At 47.0% G+C, this 24,630-nt stretch overlaps 1 protein-coding gene across 1 annotated transcript in view; it reads left to right on the forward strand.

The window, feature by feature from the left end:
* Positions 1–1,663: 1,663 nt before the first annotated feature.
* The window catches only part of Nlrp4 (NLR family pyrin domain containing 4), a 32,292-nt gene continuing 9,325 nt past the window's right edge, over positions 1,664–24,630 (forward strand). Inside the window, exons 1-8 of the mRNA XM_015987091.3 lie at positions 1,664–1,884; positions 2,078–2,183; positions 8,937–9,278; positions 12,882–14,454; positions 17,451–17,609; positions 17,978–18,145; positions 21,257–21,424; positions 23,919–24,089. Coding sequence (XP_015842577.1) covers positions 9,002–9,278; positions 12,882–14,454; positions 17,451–17,609; positions 17,978–18,145; positions 21,257–21,424; positions 23,919–24,089 — 2,516 coding nt within the window. The 5' untranslated portion in view covers positions 1,664–1,884; positions 2,078–2,183; positions 8,937–9,001. The remainder of the gene's footprint in view (positions 1,885–2,077; positions 2,184–8,936; positions 9,279–12,881; positions 14,455–17,450; positions 17,610–17,977; positions 18,146–21,256; positions 21,425–23,918; positions 24,090–24,630) is intronic.

Consider the following 24,630-nt stretch of genomic DNA (forward strand, 5'->3'; position numbering starts at 1 on the left):
AACAAGAACACCAAAAACCTCATGATGAAGGAAAAGATCATTTAAAATGATACCTTTATAATGTGTGTGTGTGTGTCCCCGTGTGTGTCCGTGTGTGTGTGTGTGTGTCCGTGTGTGTGTGTGTGTGTCCGTGTGTGTGTGTGTGTGTGTGTCCGTGTGTGTGTGTGTGTGTGTGTATGTCCGTGTGTGTGTCCGTGTGTCTGTGTGTGTCCGTGTGTGTGTGTCCGTGTGTCTGTGTGTGTCCGTGTGTGTGTGTGTGTGTGTGTTCGTGTGTGAATGTGTGTGTGTGTCCGTGTGTGTGTGTCCGTGTGTGTGTGTGTGTGTGTGTGTGTGTGTGTGTGTGTGTGTGTAGGGCAGAGGACAACTCCGGAGAGTCAGTTCTCTCCTCCCACCAAGTGCGCCCCGGGGATCAAACTCAGGTCCTCAGGCTCGGCAGCTGAGTGCCTTTACCTGCTGCGCCCTCGCACCAGCCCAAGATGCCATTCTTAAGGGACACAAAACAAATGTGCTCTCTCGTTTTACTGATAATCCACATAGGTCTAAATGTGTAGCCAATTCTGTTGGGCAAAAAGAGAGGATCTGGAGCAACATTACCATTATTGAAGATAATTGGAAAGTCTATGTAAATCCTCCCAACCATAGAATAACTATCAAGATTCAAAACAGCTTTTTTGGGGGGAGGGGGGGGTAGCTCTATGGTGAAGCCCTTGCTCAGAGGTAGAATACGTGCCCGGCATGCTTGGAGGACTATGCTTGTGTTCCACACCCAGCATAATTTTTTTTAAGATATAAGGCAGATTTGATCAACACAAAGTCAATATAAAAACCTGGCCATCTTCCCATAAAAATATGTATATATATTTACATCGGTTTCCTATGTCCTTTCAAAGCTGCCCAGTGGATGTGTGAGACTCAGATAGAATGGAACCCTGTATATTTTTTCCACATATAGGCCTATAGAAGCTTAATCTATACATTAGGCATAACAAATGATTAATAATAATAACGTAACAAAATTGAGGACATTAATTATACACCGTACAGTCATTTAATACGATCGAGTTACTGCTGAGATTTACGGTTTAATTTTTTTTAATTTACTACATTTATTTATTCATCTATCTATTGTGCGTGGGTGAATGGATCAGGGGACAGCTTGCAGGAGTCAGTTTCCTCCTGCCACCGTGTGGGTCTTCCAGACTTGACATCAAGGGCCACCTGCTGTGGCCACCATCAGTGAGCTGTCTCACCGATGTCCCCTCCCTCACTTCATATTTTCCAACCTCGGTTGACAGAGGACAGCCTAAGCCAGGGAAGGAAGAGCGCTGGTAATCGTAGTCAGAACTTGAAATTTAGCCGCGAGTGGTTGTGCACACCTGCAATCCTAGCACTCAGGAGGCTGAGGCAGGAGGAACCCGAGTTCAAGGGCAGCCTGGTCTACATAGTGGGTGGGGGGAGAGGCTGCCTACCCCCGTTTATGTGCTAGATAGTGATGGCACGCATATAAAACGGTAACGACACACAAAGATGATGAAGGGATCCATCTCTGCTTCCCTTTTGGGAGATGCTGGAGAGGTTCCGTACAGTCAGAAGCCCCGGGGATCCCATATCCGGAACTCATCCGGGATCCTATACCCAGATCCACTGCCACATAGGCTGCCCTGTAGGAACCGGGGGCTCGGAGCCACACCCAGCACCCAACATCAATCACACCCTTCTTCCTTTCGCCAAAGGCCCCCCGGACCAATGAGAGGGAATGACACATTGGCCAATCACATGGCACCATAGACTTTTTCTGCCCAGTTCCAGCTGCCATATATTAAAGGGCTAACGTGGAAGCCCCGGGGCAGTGAGTCAGCAACTCTTGTCTGCGGCTTTCCTCATGTATGCATTTATTTTCTTCTGTTTTTTTGAGGCAGGGGTGTGTGCGTGCTTCGCTTTTCCCCCCTTTTCCCCTCCCTCACGCCTTGACCCACCAGAACCAGCTGGCGTCCTAAGCCATGGCTCTCTGGACTTAATTTAAGCAGGGAAGCCAAGACACTTGGTGGTACTTACATTTAACTTTTATTTTTTTAAGGAAAAACGCAACTCGCTGCTAGACCGAACCCTCCAACGCTTGCTGCACCCGGCGGGATCCGTAGACAATCCCGCCGACTTTCATCCGACTCTTTTCTGACTTCGAAGTAAGTAGAGGGACCGCAAGAGACGGTTAGCTGAGCTGGGGGACCTTCGGGGGGAGCGGGTGCTCGTGAGGCCTCCCCCCGATACAAAGAGAAAATAATAGCATGGGTAGGCGCCGTGAAGGTTGGAGACCTGAGAATTTAGAGGGTGGAGATAGACTTATGTTGTTTGTATTCGTGGATGTGAGGCCCAGGACCAGGAGAACCCATAGAGAAGCAGGCCGGTATGGACAAAAGCAGTCGTTTTATCTAAGCGGTTCAAGTGAGTTCTCTCTTGCACGGCAGAGAGGTCTTTGATGTTCCATTTGCCTGGTGCAGACTCACCTTTTTTTTTTTTTTTTTTTTTTTGGTTTTTCGAGACAGGGTTTCTCTGTATAGCTTTGCGCCTTTCCTGGAACTCACTTGGTAGCCCAGGCTGGCCTCGAACTCACAGAGATCCGCCTGGCTCTGCCTCCCGAGTGCTGGGATTAAAGGCGTGCGCCACCACCGCCCGGCTCACCTTTTTTTTTTTGTTTGTTTGTTTTTTTTTGGCTACGGGAGGTCAATGCGTGGGGGTAAAGAGCGCCTTTGCATATCAATAGAAGCTGGTCTTTGCTGTTGGCTGAGGTGTTGAGTGGTAGCTGCTGGGCTAAACAAATGCATCTGACCTCTAATACTTCCAAAGGAGGCCAAAGGAGATGGTTGTGGATTTAATTAGTCCGAAGGGTAACCCTGTGGAGAACCATTGCATCTTCTCCAAGGGGAAGAAGAGGCAGTATGATAATCAAGGCAGATATTGAAGTTAAGTAGCCGCAAGGAAAGAGAGAACAAAGATTTTCACGAAACCAGGAGCTCCGCAGAGGCAGGCCAGGGGTTCCCTGTAGGAGGGAGGGTGAACCCGCTGGTCCCTGACTTTGAAATTCTAGCCTCAGCCACAAAGCAATTCAATTCTTACAGTTTTTTGTTGTTGTTGGAGTTGGTTGGGTTTTTTTTAGACAGGGTTTCAAGTACTGTGGGCTAGCCTCCAAATCACAGTATAGACAAGGATAACCCCCAACTTCTTAACCCTCTGCTTCCACCTCTCACATTCTTGGATCACAGGTGTGCACCACCACCCCTGATTTTCTGTGTTGCTGGGGATGGAACCCAGGGCTAACTAAGCAAGCGTCCTCCCAGTCAACTGGCATCCCTAACTGAATTTCTGTAGTTTTAAATCACTTAGTTTATGTCATTTTGTTACAGAGACCCATGCAAATTTACCTCTAATGTTTACCACAGATAACTTCAGGGTTTATGTTCTGAAAATAAAAATGCTGGTTTTCAGAACCATGGTATATCAAAGTCAGGAAACTTAACAGTAACAGGATATCATTGGACAGCATTTAAAAAAAAAGCTTATGATGTTGTGGCTCATGCCCTTGATCCCAGCACCAAAACCAGATAAAATCGGGAATGGGGGGAAAAAGTCACCAGGCAGTGGTGGCACATGCCTTTAATCCCAGCACTCAAGAGGCAAAGACAGGCAGATCTCTGTGAATATGAGACCAGCCTGGTCTACAGAGAGTTCCAGGATAGCCAGGGCTACATAGAGAAACCCTGTCTCAAAAAAACAAAACAAACAAACCAACAAAGTCAAAGGCAGTAGATTGAGAGACCCCAAAGGGTCTAATTGAGAATAAATATCAGCCAGGCATGGTGGTGCATGCCTTTAATCCCAGCACTCGGGAGGCAGAGGCAGGCATATCTCTGTGAGTTCTAAGCCAGCCTGGTCTTCAGAGTGAGTTCCAGGACAGCCAGGACTGTTATATGGGGAAACTTTGTCTCAGAAAACCAAAAAGCAAAACGAATAAACAAATACAAACACTTGGGAGGAAGAGCAGGCCTTGTGAGTTCCAGGCCTGCTGGGGCTACATAGTGAGACCCTGACTCAAAAAAAAAAAAAAAGAAGGCTTAATGTTTATAGTTTTTTAAATGGTTGGGTGTGTTTTCATTAGAGATGTTACATTAAATATTAACACCTCCAACATGCAGCCTGTGCCTGAAATGGGTGGTGTTCTGGCACTCAGTTGTGTACTTGCTCACCAGCCCCACCCCCGTGTGTGTGTGTGTCTGTGTCTGTGTGCATGCATGCATGCATGGGCTTGTGTGCATGGGTGTGGGTGTAAAGTAAGTTCTGGGTGGCACCAAGTGAATTTGTTTTGACCCAGTTTTATGATGATGATATTGGAATCCGAAGTCTACGGGAGGAATTTGTTTCACCTGTTAAGTTACCCCTTCTACCTTTCCATCAGGGTTGAAGGTTTAGGTTGGCCATGAGCATGCTTGCCTGGCATGTTCAAGGCGCCCTGGGTTTGATCTCCAAAGCTGGAACCAAAAACCCCTTAAATAAAAAGAAATAAGAAGGTGAAGGCTGTCATTTTCTAAGAACCCAAATATTGGAGCAAAACCATGCTGTTGGATTGGATTGAAAGCCATGACAGCCTCTGCCTCTGATAACTACGGAGCATGTCACATGAGGTTTCTGAATGCTGGCTGATGATTCTTGTTCGTTTATTATTCCTTTTTCCTTTTTGTCTCATTTCTATCTATCTATCTATCTATCTATCTATCTATCTATCTATCTATCTATCTATCTATCATTTGGAGACAGAGTCTTACTTTGTAGCCCTAGCCTACCTCAAATTCACAGAGATCTGCCTGCCTCTGCCTTCTGAGTGCTGGGATTAAAGGTATTTACCACCATGGTGACCTTATTTATTTATTTATTTATTCATCAACTTATTTATTTATTTTGGTTTTTTGAGACAGGGTTTCTCTATGTATCCCTGGCTGTTCTGGAACTCACTCTATAGACCAGGCTGGCCTCAAACTCACAGAGATCCACCTGCCTCTGCCTCTTGAGTGCTGAGATTAAAGGTGTGGGCCACCACTGCCTGGCTTATTTTATTTTATTGTTTGTTTAGACCTGTTGAGAGTTCTCAAAGAATCTACTGATACTCTCTGTGTCTGTCTCTCTCTGTTTCTGTGTCTCTGTCTGTCTCTCTCTGTCTCTGTCTCTGTCTCTCTCTCTCTGCTTCGATCATTATTATTTTCTTCTGGTTTTGGTTGGCCTCTTATTTCTCACTTACAGTGTATAGTTGGCTCATGAAATGTGAAGCTAAGTACTGTACAGTTAGTGTTGTCCATATGTGCACAACCGTGGGGTCACTCACTTGAAGACGGACAACCCGCCAGTGGCCACCCACCCCAAGGAAGAACAGTTCTTCTTCTCAGTAGCTATCAATAGCTCTTGAGTTAGGGGTGGGGCGAGTATCCGCCCCTCCTCCCATCCACGCCAGAATGATGGCCGGCTTGGTCTTGTTCTGGCAACCACAGCCCGCGTGAGTTGGTGTGTGCAGCAGCAGCTCTCCTGGCGTTGAAATTCTTTCTCAAATTCCGCATGGTATTATTACAGGAAGCAAAGCCTCATCTAAGGAGTATTCATGGTGGAGAGCGCCCCCTTTTCTGATCACAAAGAAGACTGCCTGCAACTTTGCAACTCTGCAGAATGCCAGCCACCAGTTAGGAGGGGGAGCAGGCTCCCCTGGTTTCAATCTGGGGGGGTTTTATGATCTCTGAGTTGGCAGCATACTGAAGATGGGGACCCTAGCATTTCTTACGGTGACCACGGGAGAGAAGGGGCTGCTGTGGGCGTGGCAGCCTGAGCAGGAATCTGGTCTGGATTCTAACAGTTACCTCTTCCTACAGTGTCTGATCCTGGAGAGTTTTGACTAGCGAGAGGAACATAACTCCACACCACACCAGCAGCTGCCTGGGGAATTCTTCTCAGAGACACCACACACACACACACACACACACACACACACACACACACACACACACACACACACACAGGCAAAACCAGGATTTGTGGCTTCAAGAAGTTAATTCAGAGCAAGCCAGATGAGAAGCAAAGTTGGGTTTGTTTAAAAATAAAGCAATGCTCCAGAAGAGGCTGGAGAGATGGCTCGGTGATTAAGAACACTTCCAGAGGACCCATGTCTGGTTTCCATGTCAAAGGCTCACACCCATCTGTTAACTCCAACTCCAGGGTATCTCACGCCCTCTTCTGGCCACTGCAGACCACACACACACACACACACACACACACACACACACACACACACACACACACACACACACGGATTTCAAAATACCTTTAAAATGTTATTTGTAACTAGATTAAATGTTAAAGGCATTTTTCTCAGCACAGGTGGTTTTTTTGAGGGCTATCTTCTAGGACAGGAGAGAGTGCTAGAGAATCAAAATCACGTGTTATTTTAGCCAGAAGTAAACGTGGCCTAATTCCTGTCTGTGTTGTCCTTGATGGAGATGCCTTCAGGAAGGCGCCACCTGACTATAAATGATGGCAGTTCATTTGTTTCTTAGAGAGGATGTCCTTTGGAGAACACAAACGGTGTCAGTGAGCCATTAGGTCCTTGTCAGTGGGGTCTGACATGACGTGTGTCTTTTACAGCAGTCAAAACAGCAGGCTGGGTCTCCAGAGCATAGCATCTATCCTGCACAAGCTCCTGTCTCTCCGCATCACCCCAATTCCATCTCTTCTCCCCACCCCCGCCTCAGGCTGTCCGTCTAACAATACTTTTCAGAGAAATGTCTGCCATCCACTTGCCCGACTTAGCCACCTGGAGTTCTCTCCAGTTTTTTCTGTGTCTTCATTTCTCGGTTTCGCTGTTTCGAACCTAGATGTGGGTTAATTTCTCCCCCTGGGCTTCTCAATATAGTAGACTGATGATTTCATCAGTCCTTTTAAAGGACTCAGTAGTGATCTTTTCAAATACATAGATTCCTCAGCTTACACTGAAGTTGCATCTCAGTAAACCCGAGTGGACATGGGAAGTATCATAAATTGAAAATACATGTGGACTTTTAATTTTATTACATTTATTTTATCTGTGTGTAGGTATATGCGTAGGGATGCACAGACGCCACGTAGTGTCTGGAGTCAGAGGCCTGCTTATACAAGTTGGTTTTCTCTTTCTACTGTGTACACACATCTCAATCCTAAGGCCACCCAGGACTAGGCTCTGCATTCATCCATCCATTCATTCATTCAGTGTGGCTGGGGTTCTAAAATGCAGGCAAGTGCTTTACCAACTGAGCTGTATCCAATCTCTCGACCATGTCCGTAGGTACATGAGGCGGGCTCATTGTTTGCGTTTCATCGATGATGAGTAATGTTCAGCATCTTCTCGTTAGTGAGAGTGTGAATGTGTGTGTGTGTGTGTGTGTGTGTGTGTGTGTGTGTGTGTGTGTGTGTGTGTACACACGTGCACGCAGGTATATGTGGGGACCAGAAGACAGCCTCAAGAATCATCATACTGTGTGTTGTTCTAGTATCACTTGCCAGAAAGACACTCCTTCATGTAAGTTCCCACTATTTACGGATAAATCTGTTTGCTTTAGATTGTAGATATGCTAGGTGGATAGAGGTTAAAATTCTCATATTTTCTGGATGATTCTATTATTTCTACATCTAACATCATCCTTTCTGTATTTTTGTCTTAAAGTTTAAAAAGTCTTGGACATCATAATAATATTAAGCCTTCCTTTGGATGCTTTTGGCAATCTGGTTTTTTTGTTTTGTTTTTTGGTTTGGGGTTTTTTTGGTTTTGGTTGTTGTTGTTTTGGTTTGGTTTGGTTTTGTGCAGTACTGAAGACTGAACCTAGTACGATGCACATACTACACAAACACTCTACCACTGATCCATAAACTAACCCTCTTTTTTATTTTTATATACTTTAAAAATCCCATCTTCATTACTTATGTGTGTGAGTGTTTTATCTGTGCACCATATGCATGCCTGGTGCCCATGGAGGCCAGAAGAGGGTGCCAGGTGCTTTAAAAGTGGAGTTACATGGTCAACAGGTACTGTACTCTTAACCCCTGAGCTGCACCCTACCCTCATTGTAAGCCACGACGTGGGGTGTGGGGAATTGAACCCAGATCCTCTGGAAAAGCAGCCAGTGCTCTAACCACCGAGCCATCTCTCCAGCCCTCTGTCTTTTTTGAGACAAGGTTTCACTCAGTTGCCTGCCTTGACTTCACTGTGTTTTGTACACAGACCCTGAACTTGTAATCCTCCTGCCTTAGCCTCTGAAGTTGTTGGGATTCCAGGCCCATGCCACTAAGCTCAGCTACTGCTTTACATTTAGAGCTGGTTTATGTCATAAATGTATCCTATACCATCATCATAAATACTGTTCCATATGCTGGCCTTGCACCCGGTATCACCGGGTCAGAGGTGACAGTAGCTCTCTGAAGATTTATTTATGTGTGTGGGTGTACCTGAGTGCACATATGTGCACCACATGTGGGCCATGCCTGCAGAGTCCACAGAGGGTGTCGGATCCCCGGGAGCTAGAAGTTACAGGCAGCTGTGAGCGTGTATACACACACACACACACACACACACACACACACACACACACACACACTGGTACGGGTACTGGGAACCTAGTCTCTCTGTCAACCTGGAGCTCACCAAATCTGGTTAGACTAGCTGGACAGCAGGTCCCAAGAATCCTCCTGCCTCTGCTTTTCCAGTGCTAGGATTACAAGCCTATGCCACCCCACCCTGCTCCCTGCACTAGTGCTGAGGATCCAAACATATGTCCTTAAACTTGCTCAGCAAACAAGTCACCAGCTCAGCCACCTCCCCAATCCCTTGGCCCCATGTTTTTTAATAACTCACTGCTTGCCTGGTTTTCCCACAGATCCGATCTGTTTCTTACCGCTGGTGCTCGTCTCTGGAGACGCGTCTGTTCTTCCGTAAGACAGAATGGCGTCTTTCTTTTCTGATTATGGCCTTATGTGGTACTTGGAAGAACTAAACAAGAAGGAATTTATGAAGTTTAAGGAGGTCCTCAAGCAGGAGATCATACAGTACGGGCTGAAACAGATTCCTTGGACCGAAGTAAAGAAGGCTTCTCGGGAAAACCTTGCCAACCTCCTGGTGAAATACTATGATGAAAAGAAAGCCTGGGATGTGACCTTCAGAATCTTCCAGAACATCAATAGGAATGATCTCAGTGAGAGGGCAGCAAGAGAGATTGCTGGTGAGCTGGTTAAAGCGTCTTTACAGTGCGGGTCATGTCATAGTTTTGATAACGCTTCCTCATGCCCATCTACCATAGGACCAGCAGGTGTCAGGCCAGGGGTGGGGGGGACATTATGCTTCTTGAGGAAGGAGGCAGATTCATGTTGACATGTTCGCTATGATCTGTGTAGTCAAATGTGTGAGGGCTTCATGCCCTAACCTACCTAGTTGTTCAACTTCTACCTCAGGACCTCAGTGATTTTACCCTTGCATCAAAACCAGAGACTTAGCTCCAGAGTGAGGTGGTGGCCCTGTGGATTTGGGCTAGCAGCAACAGAAAGCACCTGCTTATAGATCACATCATGGGGGCCAGGAAGGTGGCTCCATCTGGGTAAACATGTCAGCAGCCACGTAAACACCAGGTACTGTAGCAAGCTCAGCCATTCAGCGTGGTGAGTTCTAAGCCAGCTGAGAAGAAACTCGTCTCCAAAAAATGAGATGGAGGGGCTGGAGGGGTAGCTCAGTGGTTAAGAACATTTGCTGCTCTTACAGAGGACCTGGGCTCAGTTTCCAGAATCTACATGGTGGTTTTACAACACCCAAGTGTCAGGGAATCTAGCGCCCTCTTCTGTCTGTTGAGGGCACTGCACCCATGTGGTACACATACATGCATGCAGACAAAAGCACCATTAGGCATAAAATAAGACAAATCTTTAAAAAAAATAAAAGTGTCAGCTGAAAAAGACACCCAGTGTCAGCCTCTGGTCTCCACATGCATGTGTACTGTGCCCCTCCCCCTACTCACCCCCCATGTACACATCATGTCTGTGTTTGAAACAACTATGTAATCTGGTGTGACCCAAGATTCCTCAGTCTTTGTGTACCGGTTTCGATCTTTAACAAGCAAAACTCTATAACAGAAAAGCCATGTTTCATAAACAGTGCACTCTTAAGAGCCACACACTATATGTATCCTGATATAAGATATCATGGTGGGCAGTGGTGGTGCACGCCTTTAATCCCAGCACTCTGGAGGCAGAGACAGGCAGATCTCCGAGTTCAAGGCCAGCCTGGTCTACAGAGCGAGTTCCAGGACAGGCAGAGCTACACAGAAAAACCGTGTCTCGAAAAACTGAAGGAAAAAAATAATAATATGGATGCTTTAGGGTTCGATTCATTTCTTGTCTTTGAAGTTCTGGTGTCTTACTTTAGAAGCCTAGATAGAATTCCGCCCCCCACCCCGAGCTCATTGTGTTTGTGAGTCAGTGATAATCTTAAATCTGCGGCTACAAAATATTCTTCACTCCCCAGTCTTTGTTTGTTGTTTAAAAATGGTCTCTGTGCTGTTATTTCTATTCCCACTTGTTCTGAATACTCCAGGTGTACATGGTAAATCATTAATTTAGGATTAACAGGAGAACAGTGAGGAACTATTTCATGTGTGTATGAGCGTGCCTTGATGGATGTATGGGTACCGTGTGTGCACTACCCGAGGAGGCCAGAAGAGGGCGTTTAGATCTTCTGGTACTGAACAGTCATGTGGATGCCTCTCTGAATGCTTGGAACTGAACCCAGGTCTTCCTGGTGCTTTTAACCACTGAGCCATCTCTAGAGCCCCATGTGTTAGGTCTTCATACGATGCCTTATGTATATCTTTTCATCTGTTTGTGCTTGAGGCTGGCTTTTGTTTCTCACTGTCCTTGTTCCCTGTTCAGCTACTTCTAGTCAATAACAAACCCACCTGTTGGCTTCTTTGGACTTTTCTTACATTATTATTTGTGTATGGACACATATCCACTTGCATACCATGGTGGAGGTCAGGGGACAACTTGGGGTAGTTAATTCTGCTTCTATCATTTGGGTCTCGGGGACCAAACTCAGGGTCGTCAGGCTTGAGGGCAAATGCCTTTACCTCCTAAGACCCCCACCCGTTGATTCTTAAATTTCATTAAGACATTTTACATATGCAGTTTGTCTTGGTTTTCGTCAGTCTCCATTGATTGCCCAACCTGCCTTTTATTTTTATTGGACACCTTTGAAAAATGGTTATACTGGCATAAGAGATGAGTTTCAGTATAAGACTTTCATATGTGTGTGTGTGTGTGTGTGTGTGTGTGTGTGTGTGTGTGTGTGTATCATTGTGCTTTGCTTACAGTATCCCCCCATTGGATCTTCTTCTCTTTTTCCCTCCCACTGGTTCCCTCTAGCCCCCTAAATAGACTCCTTCTCACTTTTACGCCTCACATGTGGGAGGTTGTATACATTGGACATTTTAAAAATAACTTTTTAAAAAGCACATGTACGCATGTGGGTCTGTGTGTGGGATTACATGTCCGAGTGCAGCGCCTGCAGAGGCCAGAGGCCTTGGATCCCCCCGGAACTGAGTCATAGGCCATTGTGAGCTCCCTGATGTGTGTGCTGGGAACCATCCCCAGGTCCTCTCGAAGAGCAGCCAGTGCTCTTGACGACCAAGCCATCTCTCCAGCCCCATTAATTCTACACTTTTAATGTCCGTGTGATAGAACCTGATTTCATTGTTATGGAGTCAGTCTTCTATTGACCGTGATACAGTTTTTTACAGTTTGGTGCTGTCATGGTAACCATGTGCAATTACACTCTCTTGCTGTGTGCATCTATGTATGTGGTACAGGTTGACAAGTTTGGGGGGCCATGCAGTCTTCTATACCTAGTTGGTCTTTCTGCTGTCCCAGGAGAACAGCTGTGCACAGCACAGGGTTCTGTATGGCCCAGAGAATTATCTATGGTAGCCATGCTTTGGGTTTTGAATGAATACAGTGATTAAGTACATAGCAATTCAAAGTAAAATCATAAATAGGAGGTAGGTAGTAGAGATAGGTAGTAGATAGTAGTGATAGGTAGGTAGATAGAGAGGTGATAGGTGGGTAGATAGATAGCAAAACATCATCAAAATGGGCACACAGAACATTCCATAGAAATTGACTGGGGAGGCCTCTTTAAGAGAGCCATCTGCGGTTCCCAGACAGGGAGAGTCCCAAGCAGGGCAGAGCGTATCCTCTCAAGTGATGCTCCCAACTGAATGTAGTGGGTTCCAGCTCTGACCTCCAAGCACTGCCCCTAGTGTGGCAACAAGTAACTGCCACACCTGCCTATGACCTGCCCCTGGGGCGTGGCTGAGATGGGGGCCCCTTAAGAGCCGGGATGTGTAAGTGCTTGCTGAAACAGCACGTGATAGTTTAATAACCTAACGTTCATGAGACACACACATGGAAGCTGTGCCCAAGGGCCAGTGAAAAGCTCACATTAACCAGCATTGTTCTGGGCCCACAACTTACAGATTCCTAAAAACATACATCGTCAGCGGGCTGAAAAAGTGACTCAGTGGTTAGGAGCATGCCCTGCTCTTGCAGAGGACCTGAGTTCAATTCCCAGCACCCGTGGGGGGTGGCTCATGGCCAAGTGTATCTCCTCCAGTGAGAGGAGGAGGTTCAATGCCTCTGAGCTCCACAACCACAAGAAACCACTAACACACACATAGTGTTTTTTTTTTAAGGGTACATCCTGAGAATTAAAATGTCAAGGTCAGATCATATGTGGGTGAATGCTTAACTTTGATGTGTTGTGGATTTTTTTTTTCTCTCAGGACACTCAAAGATCTATCAGGCTCATTTGAAGAATAAGTTGACCGAGGATTGGTCCAGAAAGTTCAACATCCCAACTCAGGATTTCCTGAAGCAGAAGTTCACCCAGGATGAATGTAATCGTTTTGAGCTCCTTTTTGTTTCCAAGGTAACCGAGAGGAAAACACACACGGTGCTTCTGAAGGGAGTGGCAGGAATCGGCAAGACACTGATGTTGGCCAAGTTAATGCTGGCCTGGTCGGAAGGCCTGGTGTTTCAGAATAAATTCTCCTACATCTTCTACCTCTGCTGTCAAGACGTGAAGCAATTGAAGACAACGAGCCTGGCCGAACTGATATCCAGGGAGTGGCCCAGCCCCTCAGCTCCCATAGTGGAGATATTATCCCAACCGGAGAAACTCTTGTTCATCGTTGACAGCCTGGAAGGCCTGAATTGTGACTTGACCGAACCCGAGTGGAAGCTGTGTGATAACTGGGTGGAGAAGCGGCCGGTGAATATACTGCTGAGCAGTTTGCTCAGGAGGAAGCTGCTCCCAGAAGCCTCGCTCCTCCTCACAGCTACCCCAGAGACTTTTGACAAACTGGAGGACAGGATCGACTACACAGAAATGAAAATCATGATGGGCTTCGATGAGAGCAGCAGGAAGATGTATATCCGAGGCGTGTTCCAAGACAAGACCAGAGCCCAAGAGGTCCTAAGGCTGGTGAGAGCGAACGAGCAGGTGTTCAGTATATGCCAGGTCCCTTTGCTCTGCTGGGTGGTGGCTACTTGTCTAAAGAATGAGGTAGAGAAGGGAGGAGACCTGGTCTCTGTCTGCCGACGAACCACCTCCGTGTATACCGCTTACATCTTGAATCTCTTTACTCCCCGAAGTGCCCAGTATCCAAGCCAGAAGAGCCGGGAGCTGCTGCAGAGCCTCTGTTTCCTGGCCGCCGAGGGCGTGTGGACTGACAAGTTTGCGTTCAGCGAGGAGGACCTCAGGAAAGGGGGGATCCTCAGCGACGACATCTCGGCACTGCTGGACATCAGGCTGCTTCTGAAGAGCAGGGAGTCCAAGCTTTTTTACACATTCTTCCACCCGTCCATCCAGGAGTTCTGTGCCGCCGTCTTTTATCTGGTGAAGAGCCATGGGGACCACCCGAGCAAGGATGTCCGAAGTGTCAAGGCACTCCTGTTTACGTTCCTAAAGAAAGTGAAAGTACAGTGGATCTTTGTGGGCTGCTTCATCTTTGGCCTTTTGCACAAATCGGAACAAGAAAAGCTAGAGGTGTTTTTTGGCCACCAGCTGTCCCAGGAGGTAAAGCAGACGTTGTATCAGTGCCTGGAAACGATCAGCGTCAACGAAGACCTTCAAGAGGAAGTGGACGGCATGAAGCTGTTCTACTGTCTGTATGAGATGGAGGACGACGTCTTCACCATGCAGGCCATGAGCCTCATGCAGCATATCAAGTTCGTGGCTAAGGATTACTCCGATCTGATTGTCGCCGCCTACTGCTTAAAGTACTGTTCTACGCTGAGGAAACTCTCCTTTTCAACCCAAGATATCCTGCAGCATGAACAGGAATGTAGCTATATGTGAGTCCATTCACCGTCTTGTCTGTCTCGTACTCCGCGGACTCTGCCCCTGTGCGTTGATGATGGCTAGAGAATCCTGGTTCAAAGCTCACCCTAACTGGTTGTCCAATGCTGAGGGTCCAGCCCAGAAACCACATACACACACACAACAAAAACAGGCTCAGCAGGTTGTGTGTGTGTGTGTGTATATATGTATATGTGTGTGTGTACGTTTATATATATGGATATATATACATGTGTATATGTGTGTGTGTTTGTGCATGCATTACATATATATATGTAATGTAATGTATATTAACTATATATAATGTAATATATATTAACTATATATATAGTTAAAAAGCTATCAGTTTGAGAGTGGAGGGCATGATGGGTGGGAGGGGGAAAGCGATATAATTCTGTTTCAATTAATAGAAATATATCTTTAAACAACACATTTTAAAACAAAATAGAGCTTTTAAGGGGAAAGCCACAAAAGCCACTTTTTGTCGACAGCTTCCGTCCTTACGTTTTTGGTTGTGAGCCTCGCCTTTAACGGCTGAGCCATCTCCCCAGCCCGACAGCTTCCGTTCTGTGAAGGTTTTTTTTTTATTTGATGTGTATGTGACTGTGCGTGAGTATGCACATGTGTAGAGATGCCTCAGTGGCTGGAAGTGGGCATCAGGTCCCCAGGAGCTGTGATTACAGGTGGTTTGTGGACTGCCCCAGTGTGGGTTCCGGGATCCAAATTCTTACTCTCTGAAGAAACATAAACACTCTTAAATTAACAGGGGCACTGTCTCCAGTCCAACAGGCTCCATTTTGATCCCGGGTAGGCTATTTGATCTTATTGTTTATTTTGTGTTAATTTTTTTCTGAGACAAGTCGCTGAGGCAAACCTGGAACTCAGATATCCATCTGCCTGTCTCCAGAGTACTGGGATTAAAGGCATGCACCACCATGCCTGGCTTTTTTGATTATTATTAGTTGTGCCTATTTATAGAGTAGCAGGTGACGTATCAGTTCATCATATCCAGGGGCCAAGGAAGTGGCGCAGTTGGCATAGTATTACTATAGTAACGCACAGGTCCTGGATTTGCTCCCCAGCATCATAGAAAACTGAGTACAGTGGTTCATGCCTGTAAGCCAAGCCACTCAGGTAGTGGAGGCCCATCAGAAACTCAGGGTCATCCTTGGTTATATAGCAAGTGCAGAGCAAGCCTAGAACCCATGAGACAGTGTATCTAAAGAATAAAAAATAGTAATCGAGCTGGGTCACATATGAGGTCTTGTAACGCTTGTAACCCCAGCACATGGGGAAACTGAGGCAAGAGGATCTCTGAGCATTTTAAACTAGTCTGGGCTGCATGCATAATGGGTTCCAGGTCAGTCTGGCCTAAAGAGTGAGATCCTGTCTTCCCCCTTGCCCAAAAGAAAAAGTCAAACAACAGAAATACATGTGTGTAATTTGTGATCCCTTGGCTCTGTTTTCCATCCTGAGGTTAGAATCCAGGGCCTCGTATGTGCTAGGCTAACACTTGACCGGGAACTGCGGCCCCAGCTCATTTTTCCTTTTTTCAGACACGGTCTGTCCTTCTCTCCATTCTGTAATCAAGGCTAGCGGCAAACTTCTGAGCCTTCTGCCACAGCACAGGCTAGGCTGGCTCTTTAGGAGCCCTGGAATTTACCCTCAGGACTTTTCCTTTTCTTAGTTCCAGTGACCTCGTCATCAAAACAGCAGTGGTATTAACCCACCCTAGTGTGAGGATGGAGTGTGGTGGTCTCTGCCCCTCCGAGATATGAGTGACACACTGGGTCTCTTCCCCCCTCCCCTCAGACGTTCCTGATCTCCCAACTGCAAACTGCCTTTTAAAAATGAAATATAGTTATAGGGAGTATGGGGACTCCAGGATCCACATTGTTTTTAAAAAGCCTGTGCGTAGCCACAAAGACATAATCCCGGCACTAGGGAGGCAGAGACATGCAAGCACATACCTGCACACACATGGACAGGTGCATGCAGTCACAAACGTGCACACACAAAACCATGTTATAAACTGACTCATATTCAGAAATCACGTAAGGTGAGCTGGCAAGATGGCTCAGCACTTAAAGGTGGCTGGACTCAAGTCTGATGACCTAAGTTCAGTCCTTTAGACCGTATGGTAGGAAAGCTGATTTCTACAAGTTTTCCTTTGAACTATAGGGGGGGGGAGGGAGAGAGCTGTTAGAAGGCAAATTCAATTATCCTGTTAGAGGTAGGGAAAGTGGGCAGAGAAGTCAGGTATATTATCCTAGATTATATGCCCAGCACGTAGTCACAGCTAAGCCTGAGCCCAGGAGAGTCTTGCTCTAATTTCTGACTCGGTGGCTCTGGCATCCTGCCTCATTCTCATTCTAAGACCAGCAAGGTTATCTGTAAGGCAGGATTCTCGGCCTCAGCACCCCCAAGGCATCTGGGTTGTCTGTCCTGCCCTGGGAGCGGGGAGTGTAGGTGAAAGTCCTAGCCAAACCTGGTTCCCAACATTTAAGGTTCTCAGAAACACTTCTGGCCTTTACCCAATAGATATGAACTGTACCTCTACCCTCAAGCTATAACAACAGAATCCCCACAGACCTTGCCCCGTGTCTGGCTAAGAACTTCGAGCCTGAACTTAGCTGGCTACCCTAATTTGGGGAGTCGGTTTGCTACACTCATGCTGTGAATGGATTGACTTAACTGTTTTTGTAAATGAGTAGGATTTGAAAGCACTGGCAGGCTTTATCATTTTTGTTTGGTGTGTATGAATGTTTTGCCTACATGCATGCATGTACATCATGTGCATACAGTGCCTGTGGTGGCCAGAAGGAAGATGTCATTCCCCTGGAGTTGGAGTTATAGGTGGTTGTAAGCCACCATGTCAGGGCTGGAAACTGAACTCGGGTCTTCTGCAAGAACAGCAGATGCTCTGTTCCAGTGAGCTGTCTCTCTAGCCCCGTGAATTAACTTTCCAAACTTCCTTTCTCCTCTGTTCCAGGGAAAAGCTACTCGTCTGTTGGCAAGAGGTGTGCTCCGTGCTCGTAAGGAGTAACCACATCAATGAACTCCAGGTGAAAGACACCAACCTCGACGAGTCATCCTTTTTGGTTTTGTATAATCATCTGAAGCACCCGAGCTGTGCCCCTCAAGTTCTTGAGTAAGTTAAAGGTCAACTTTGATTCGGCCATGTCACGGAAGTAACTACCTGCATGAATGGAGGCTTACAACCTGGCCGGCGTGTCACGGCTAGCGGCTGTTGACAACCACTCTTCACTGGGGGCTGTCCCGTGAACTGTAGGATGAGGAGAGCGTGTGTGGGCTCCTCTTTCTAGATGCTTGCCGGCCGCTTCCTCTCGTGGCAGCCAACCTCGCCTCCAGACGTCGCTCAGAGTTCCACGGAGAGGAGAAAAATCACCCCACTGGACAGCCAGTGAGCTGTGATCACTGGGTCATTATGGGACATAGGAGAAGGTCAGAGACAGAGCTCAGGCTGGAGGGGGACTCACGGATCTCTTTGTTCCGCAGGGTGAATAACGTGTCCTTCCTGTGCGACAACCACCTCTTCTTCGACCTGCTGACCCACAACCATAACCTGCAGTACCTGAACCTCAGCCTCACGTTCCTCTCCCACAGCGACGTGAAACTGCTGTGCGACATCTTCAGCCAGACAGAGTGCAACATAGAAAAGCTGCTGTAAGTCTTGGCGTCCGCCTAGCTCGCTGACGTCTCCTGGCTGTGATTTAAAAAAAACAAACAAACAGAAAACACCCCAGCAGAAGCAACATTAGAGTAAAGGGGGGTTCATGGAGTTCAGAATTCCAGCTCACGGGGCCACCGCTGGTGGAAGTCAGGGTGGCGGAAACTCCAGGCAGATAGTCGCATCACACAGTCCAGAGCAAAGAGCAGTAGATGAATGTCTGCATGCTAGTGCTTAGCTAACTTTCTCCATTGTATACAATTCAGGCTCCTCCTTCCTGAGGAATGATGCCACCCATGGTGGGCAGGTCTTACCACCTCAGTTGCCTTCATCAAGAAATCGCCCAGAGGTCCTGAGTTCAATTCTCAGCAGCTACATGGTGGCTCACAACCATCTGTAATGCCTTCTGGCATGTAGGCATATATGCAGCCAGAGTACTGTATGCATAATAAACAAATCTTAAAAAAGAACTCAACCGGGCGGTGGTGGCGCACGCCTTTAATCCCAGCACTCGGGAGGCAGAGGCAGGTGGATCTTTGTGAGTTCGAGGCCAGCCTGGGCTACCAAGTAAGTTCCAGGAAAGGTGCAAAGCTACACAGAGAAACCCTGTCTCGAAAAAAAAAAAAAAAAAAAGAAATCACCCTAGACATGCCCACAGGTCATCCCCATCTAGAGAATCCCTCATTGAGACTCCCTTTCTAGGTGACTGAAGATTGTGTCAAGCTGACAATCAAAACCACAGGAGGACTACAGTTTTGTTTTGTTGTTGCTTGCGACAGGGTTTCTCTGTGTAACAGTCCTAGCTGTCCTGGAACTCACTCTGTAGACCAGGTTGGCCTTGAACTCACAGAGATCCACCTGGCTCTGCTTCCTGAATGCTGGGATTTAAGGCATGGGCCACCACCACCTGACTAAAATGTGTAGCCCAGGCTGGCCTCAAACTCGTGATCCTCCTGCCTCTGCCTCCTTCAGCAAATTCTACCAGCATGCACCACCACAACTGGCCCTGTTTTTCTACCGTTCACGTGCAAACTCAGTCACCTTAAAAACTGACGACACTAGCTGGTGAGATGGATCGGTGGGTTAAGGCACCTGCTGCCAACCCTACAACCTGGGTTCTATCCCCAGGACCCACATGGAGAAAGGAAAAAACCGACTTCCACAAGTTGTCCTCTTTGGCTCCACATGCATATAAATTAGTAAATGTCATTTTTAAAAAATTAAAACCCTGGGCTGTTAGGAGCACTTGTTGCTCTCCCAGAAGACCGGAGTTCAATTCTCTGCACCCATGTGGTGGCTCACAGCCATCTGTAGCTCTAGTTCCAGGGGATCTGATGCCTTCTTCTGACCTCTGCAGGCACTAAGTATGCATGTGGCACACAGACACATGCAGGCAAAACACATGTGAAATAAATGCATAAGTCTACTTTTAAACCTTTTTTTAATTAATCTGATTATGGAATGTGAAAGTGATTTCTAGATAGCTACAGCCACTTAGGAAACAGTTGCCTCTGTCCAGCTTCCATGGATTCTGACATGCCTTAAAACTCAGAACACTCATTGCTAAGTGTACGTTCGATGGTTGTGTGACTCCATTTGCTGAAGATGCCGTGTAGAACCATGCATGGCAGGTGTTCATACCTGAAAAGTTGACATTCTGACTGTCAGGAAGCTAGATGAGAAACTCCATGGCTATTGATCAGATCTAGATGGGTCTCAGGTACTGATGTGGGGTGAATTGGATTCAGAAGCATACCGTGTGGTTCACATATAACGTTCAAAGATGGACAAGACTGTGTGGTATTAGAGGTGAGGACAGTGGTTCCTTGTTTGGGGCTAGTGACGGAAAGGGAGTGGGGATGAATATGGAGGAGTACAGTTCCTGATATGTGCAGTCCTTGGCCTATTTTTTCTGCCCTGGGTACTGGTGTTCTGTATGGTTCTATGGTAGCCATGCTTCTGCTTTTGAATAATTGAGTCTATTGAGTATATAGCATGAAAAACTAAAGCAAAAATCAGTAGCAAGCAGCAGAAAGAAGGCACAGAAAACTAGCAAATTATCGTCAGATCAGGCACCAGCGCGTCTATCAGAGACAAGGCTAGCCCAGTGAGAGAGAAAACTAAAGATAGCATCCAATCGGGACCAACAAACATCCAGCGGAAATTGACTGGGGAAACCTCACTGAAGCAGAGGGAATTCCTTTAGGGCCCCCAAGTAAAAGAACAAATGATAGCAGATAGTTAATGTCCAAAAATAACATGAGCAAGACAGGTGCTTATGCTCGTCCAGCAGAAATGACCCAGGAATCCTTGAAACGGCATCGTAGGAGTTGCCGGTGGAGAGAGAGTTCTAGGCAGAGCAGAGTGTTCTCTCCACCCATGAGTCCCTCCCCCTTCCCACCCTCCTCTCCCACTGCAGGCCATTGGCATTAAACAGTAAACAGTAGTAACCTTGTTGACACTGGCGTACCTGCCCAGGAACACAGTGTTTTCACACCATGAGTGCTCTCTCCTGTTCCTGTTACAGACCCAGAGGGGCCAGCCCCTCCCTGGACAAGGAGTCTTAGGGGACATTTGCAATAAACATGCTGGAGTCTGGGGCAGGAAAACCCCCTCACTCCCAGAGTCCAGTTTCAACAAGCTTAAACAGCACATCACAGTTTACCAGTCTAGTGTACATTACAGCTGGTAACACACACACACACACACACACACACACACACTTCAATAAATAAATCTAATTTTAAAAAAAAGAAACTGGGCTGGAAAGATGGCTCAGCAGTTAAGAGCACTTACTGCTTGTGCAGAGGACCCAGGTTTAAGTCCCAGCATCCGCACTGAATGGCTTACAACCACCTATAATTCTAGTTCTAGTGGATAATGATGCCCCCTCCTGGCCTCCATAGGTACCAGGCACACATGTGATGTGCATACATACATGCAGGCAAACACTTACACACGTTGAAGATACATTTATTTATTTTTTTTTTTAAGAACAGTGTCAAGTTCTGCGAGGTCCCAAACCTTCACGGGGATAGCCAGGAAAAACGTTGTGAAGCCAGAGAAGAATATGACATTCTTCTTTCTCCCCCCACCCCCCCCCACAGGGTGGCAGCCTGTGAGCTTTCGCCCGATGACTGCAAGATCTTTGCCTCCGTCCTGATCAGCAGCAAGACACTGAGGCATCTTAACATCGCATCCAACAACCTGGACAAAGGGATATACTCAGTGTGCAAGGCTCTGTGCCACCCGGACTGTGTTCTGAAGGACTTAGTGTAAGTGGACCGTGGTGGGAGGGGCGTTGTGGAGAACTGTAGCCGGCGGGGAGCCGGCTCGGTGGGTGAGCGTGCTCACCGCGGTGCATGATGGCAGCGGTACACTATCTGTAACCCTGGAGGGAGCGGAGGGGCGAAGATAGGTGGGTACTAACGCTCAAGGAGGGGCAGCATTGGTGAGCTCCGGTCCCAGAACGAGGCAGGGAGCCACTGAGGAAGACACTCATCCACAGCCTCTGGCCCCCTCCACAGGGGCGCACATACAGCATAATACACGCTGTTAGATTTCTGAGGCCGCGTAGCAAGACAGACAGTAGGAAAAGAGACAGACCAGACTGTTTATTCCACACCGGCAGAGGACAGTCAGTCTCCTGTGGGGAAAGGGGTGCCTGTGTGGGTATCTGTGAGTCTTCATAGGGGTGGAGTGAGGGTGGTGTTGGCATCCATAATGGGCTAAGACTGTACCTTGGGCGTAGGATGCAGCCATGGGGTGCTTGGACAGTTCCACATTCTTTCCTTGAACTGTCACACCTTTCTGTGCTTACCCACGAACCAGAGTGGGGTATTTGTAGGAATCCTGTCCGGTGACTGAGGCATTCTGTCACACACCACACAGAGAAACTAATTAGTTCTGATATTTGCTCATCGAAAGAGCCCAGAGCAGAAATTTCAAAGCCTAAACCTAAGAATCGCAGAGAAGTTGATGGGGTTTGGAGAGGTGCCTCGGTGGTTAAGAACACACGCGCACACACATACACACACACACACACACACACACACACACACTGCTCTTGCGGGGGACCCATTTGTTTCCTAGCACCCAGGTCAGGCAACTTTAACAGCTGCTTGTAGCTCTAGGCCCAAGGAATCAACCTCTGCTGGCTTCCGCGGGTGCCCTCACTCATATACACACACTCATGACACACATGAATACACATAATTAAAAATAAAATCTTTAAAACACACAGCAGGCTACGTGGCACATCCCTCTAGTTCCAGCTGCTCAAGAGGCTGAGACAGGAGGGTTGCAAGTTCAAGGTCGACCTTCAAAACAGCCTACGTAAAGGTGGGAGGAAAGAATCAACTCCGTAAAGCTGTTCTCTATACTGTGGTATGCACCCGCACACATCATAGACACATACACACAATAAATACTTAAATTTTTTAATTGGCTTTGAACTAAACAGCTGCCGATTTATTTTTCTAGTTATTCCCTAACCGATGTGGCACAGCAGTGAGTTGGCATTTAAATTGTATTGCATGTTATAAGAAGTCAGGAGGAGGTTGGAGCTAGTGTACAGGAGAGTGTGGACAGGTTCTGGACACACACTGAACCATTGTACACACAGCTCCTGAGCACCTGTGTTAATTTTGCATCCACAGTGAATCTGCCCCCCTGCGCTCCCCCCATACACACCCCTGCTACCCATAGATACCAAAGGATTGATTACTAAGCTTCAAAAGATGCTGGATCAGATTACGGTGTCTAAAACAGACACATAGACCTGTGTCAATAACTTGTTTCTGGCGTGCAGAGTGGGCTGTAAGCTGGGACAGTCAGGAGAATGCCTGCGAGCCCCCTGAACTCATTTCGTACTGAATGGTCTTCTCCTGTCATTGTGGATAGAGTAAGTGGGTACGCTAACATGGAAGAAGATTAGGGTCTTTAGAATACAGAGAGGAAAGACAGATGGGTTGGTGCCTTGGAGGAGACCAAGTGATTAAAAATTTTCATATTGTATATTCCTGTATATTTCATACTGGGATAGTGTTGACGGTCAACTTGGCACAATGTAGACTCACCTGAGTCTCAGTGAAGGATTGTGTAGATCAGGTGGGCCCATGAGCTTGTCTGTGAAGGATTGTCTTGATTATGTTCATTGATGTGGGAAGACCCAGCCCACTATGGGCGGCACCATTCCCTGGGATTAGGTCCTGGATTACCTAAGAGTGGGAAACTTGAGCTGAGCAGTCGGCATGCATGTATTAATTCTCTCTGGCCTTGACTCTGGATGTGGTGTGACCAGCTGTTCCAAGATCCTGCCCCCCTCGACTTCCCATAATAAGGGACTGCAATCTGGAATACTGAGTTAAAATAAAACCCCTGTCCCCAAAGTTGCTTTTTGTAAGGATATTTTTGTCACAGCAACAGGCATGAAACTAAAACATATTTGCATATTTTTCATTTTATTATATAAGACAACATGGATGTGGTTGCCTATATTACAATAATCATGTAGCCATAAAAAGTATCATTAAAGCCAGGTGATTGAGGCATTGTTAACAAAGGATTTAGATTAACATCGGGGAAGGTCTTCCAAACGTAAGCATTTTCAATGAATTTTACTCCACTTCGATACTAGATCTAATGTGTGTCAGAAGAAACGATAAGCCAGACGTTCCTTGTCTTGCTTGAATATTTTGTTACTGTGTGTAAAGTTGTGGAAATGTTACATCCCCCACCCCATCATGTGCCCATCTTCCCCTCCCACAGGTTGGCCAACTGCTCCCTCAGTGAGCCGTGTTGGGATTACCTTTCTGACGTTCTTAGGCGGAACAAAACCCTGAGTCACCTAGACATCGGCACCAACGACCTGAAGGACGAAGGACTGAAGATTCTCTGTGAGGCTCTGAGTCTCCCGGACAGTGTCCTGAAGTCGCTCTGGTAGGTTCCTTCGAGCTTGGCAGTGGAGATCCTGTCTAGGAATCCTGACATCTATGCCTAAGAGTAGGGAGGTTACAATGGCCCATCTCAGTTTCCCGATGAGCCTTTCCCGGGGACAGATCTGACCTTGACCTCTGTGTCACTGTTCTGGTGTGTGACGGGCAGCCACTCAGAATATAGACACAAGGGCCTGAGAGAAAGGAATTGTGACTTAGGTACAAGAGATGGTTAAGATGTTGGGGTGGATGTCATCACATGAAAAACTGGACCCTAAGTTCTGGATATAGAAGGGTGTATTCGTGATTTTTCTCATCATAGGTGATGAATACCTGGCAGAAGGGACTTATGGGAGTCAGGGTTCATTGTAGGTTATGGTATGGAATGCTCTAATCTCTCCTGGTGGAGAAAAAGCATGGTAGAGTGGCCTCATGGTGGTGGGAGTGTGCGTAAAAATTCTTCACATCTTTGTGCATCAGGAAGCCGAGAGTGGAACCGAAAGTGGGGGGTAAGGATAGAACCCTTAAGCCCACACCCAGTGGCC

The sequence above is a fragment of the Peromyscus maniculatus genome, chromosome 1, assembly GCF_049852395.1.
Source record: "Peromyscus maniculatus bairdii isolate BWxNUB_F1_BW_parent chromosome 1, HU_Pman_BW_mat_3.1, whole genome shotgun sequence".
Lineage (NCBI taxonomy): Eukaryota > Metazoa > Chordata > Mammalia > Rodentia > Cricetidae > Peromyscus > Peromyscus maniculatus.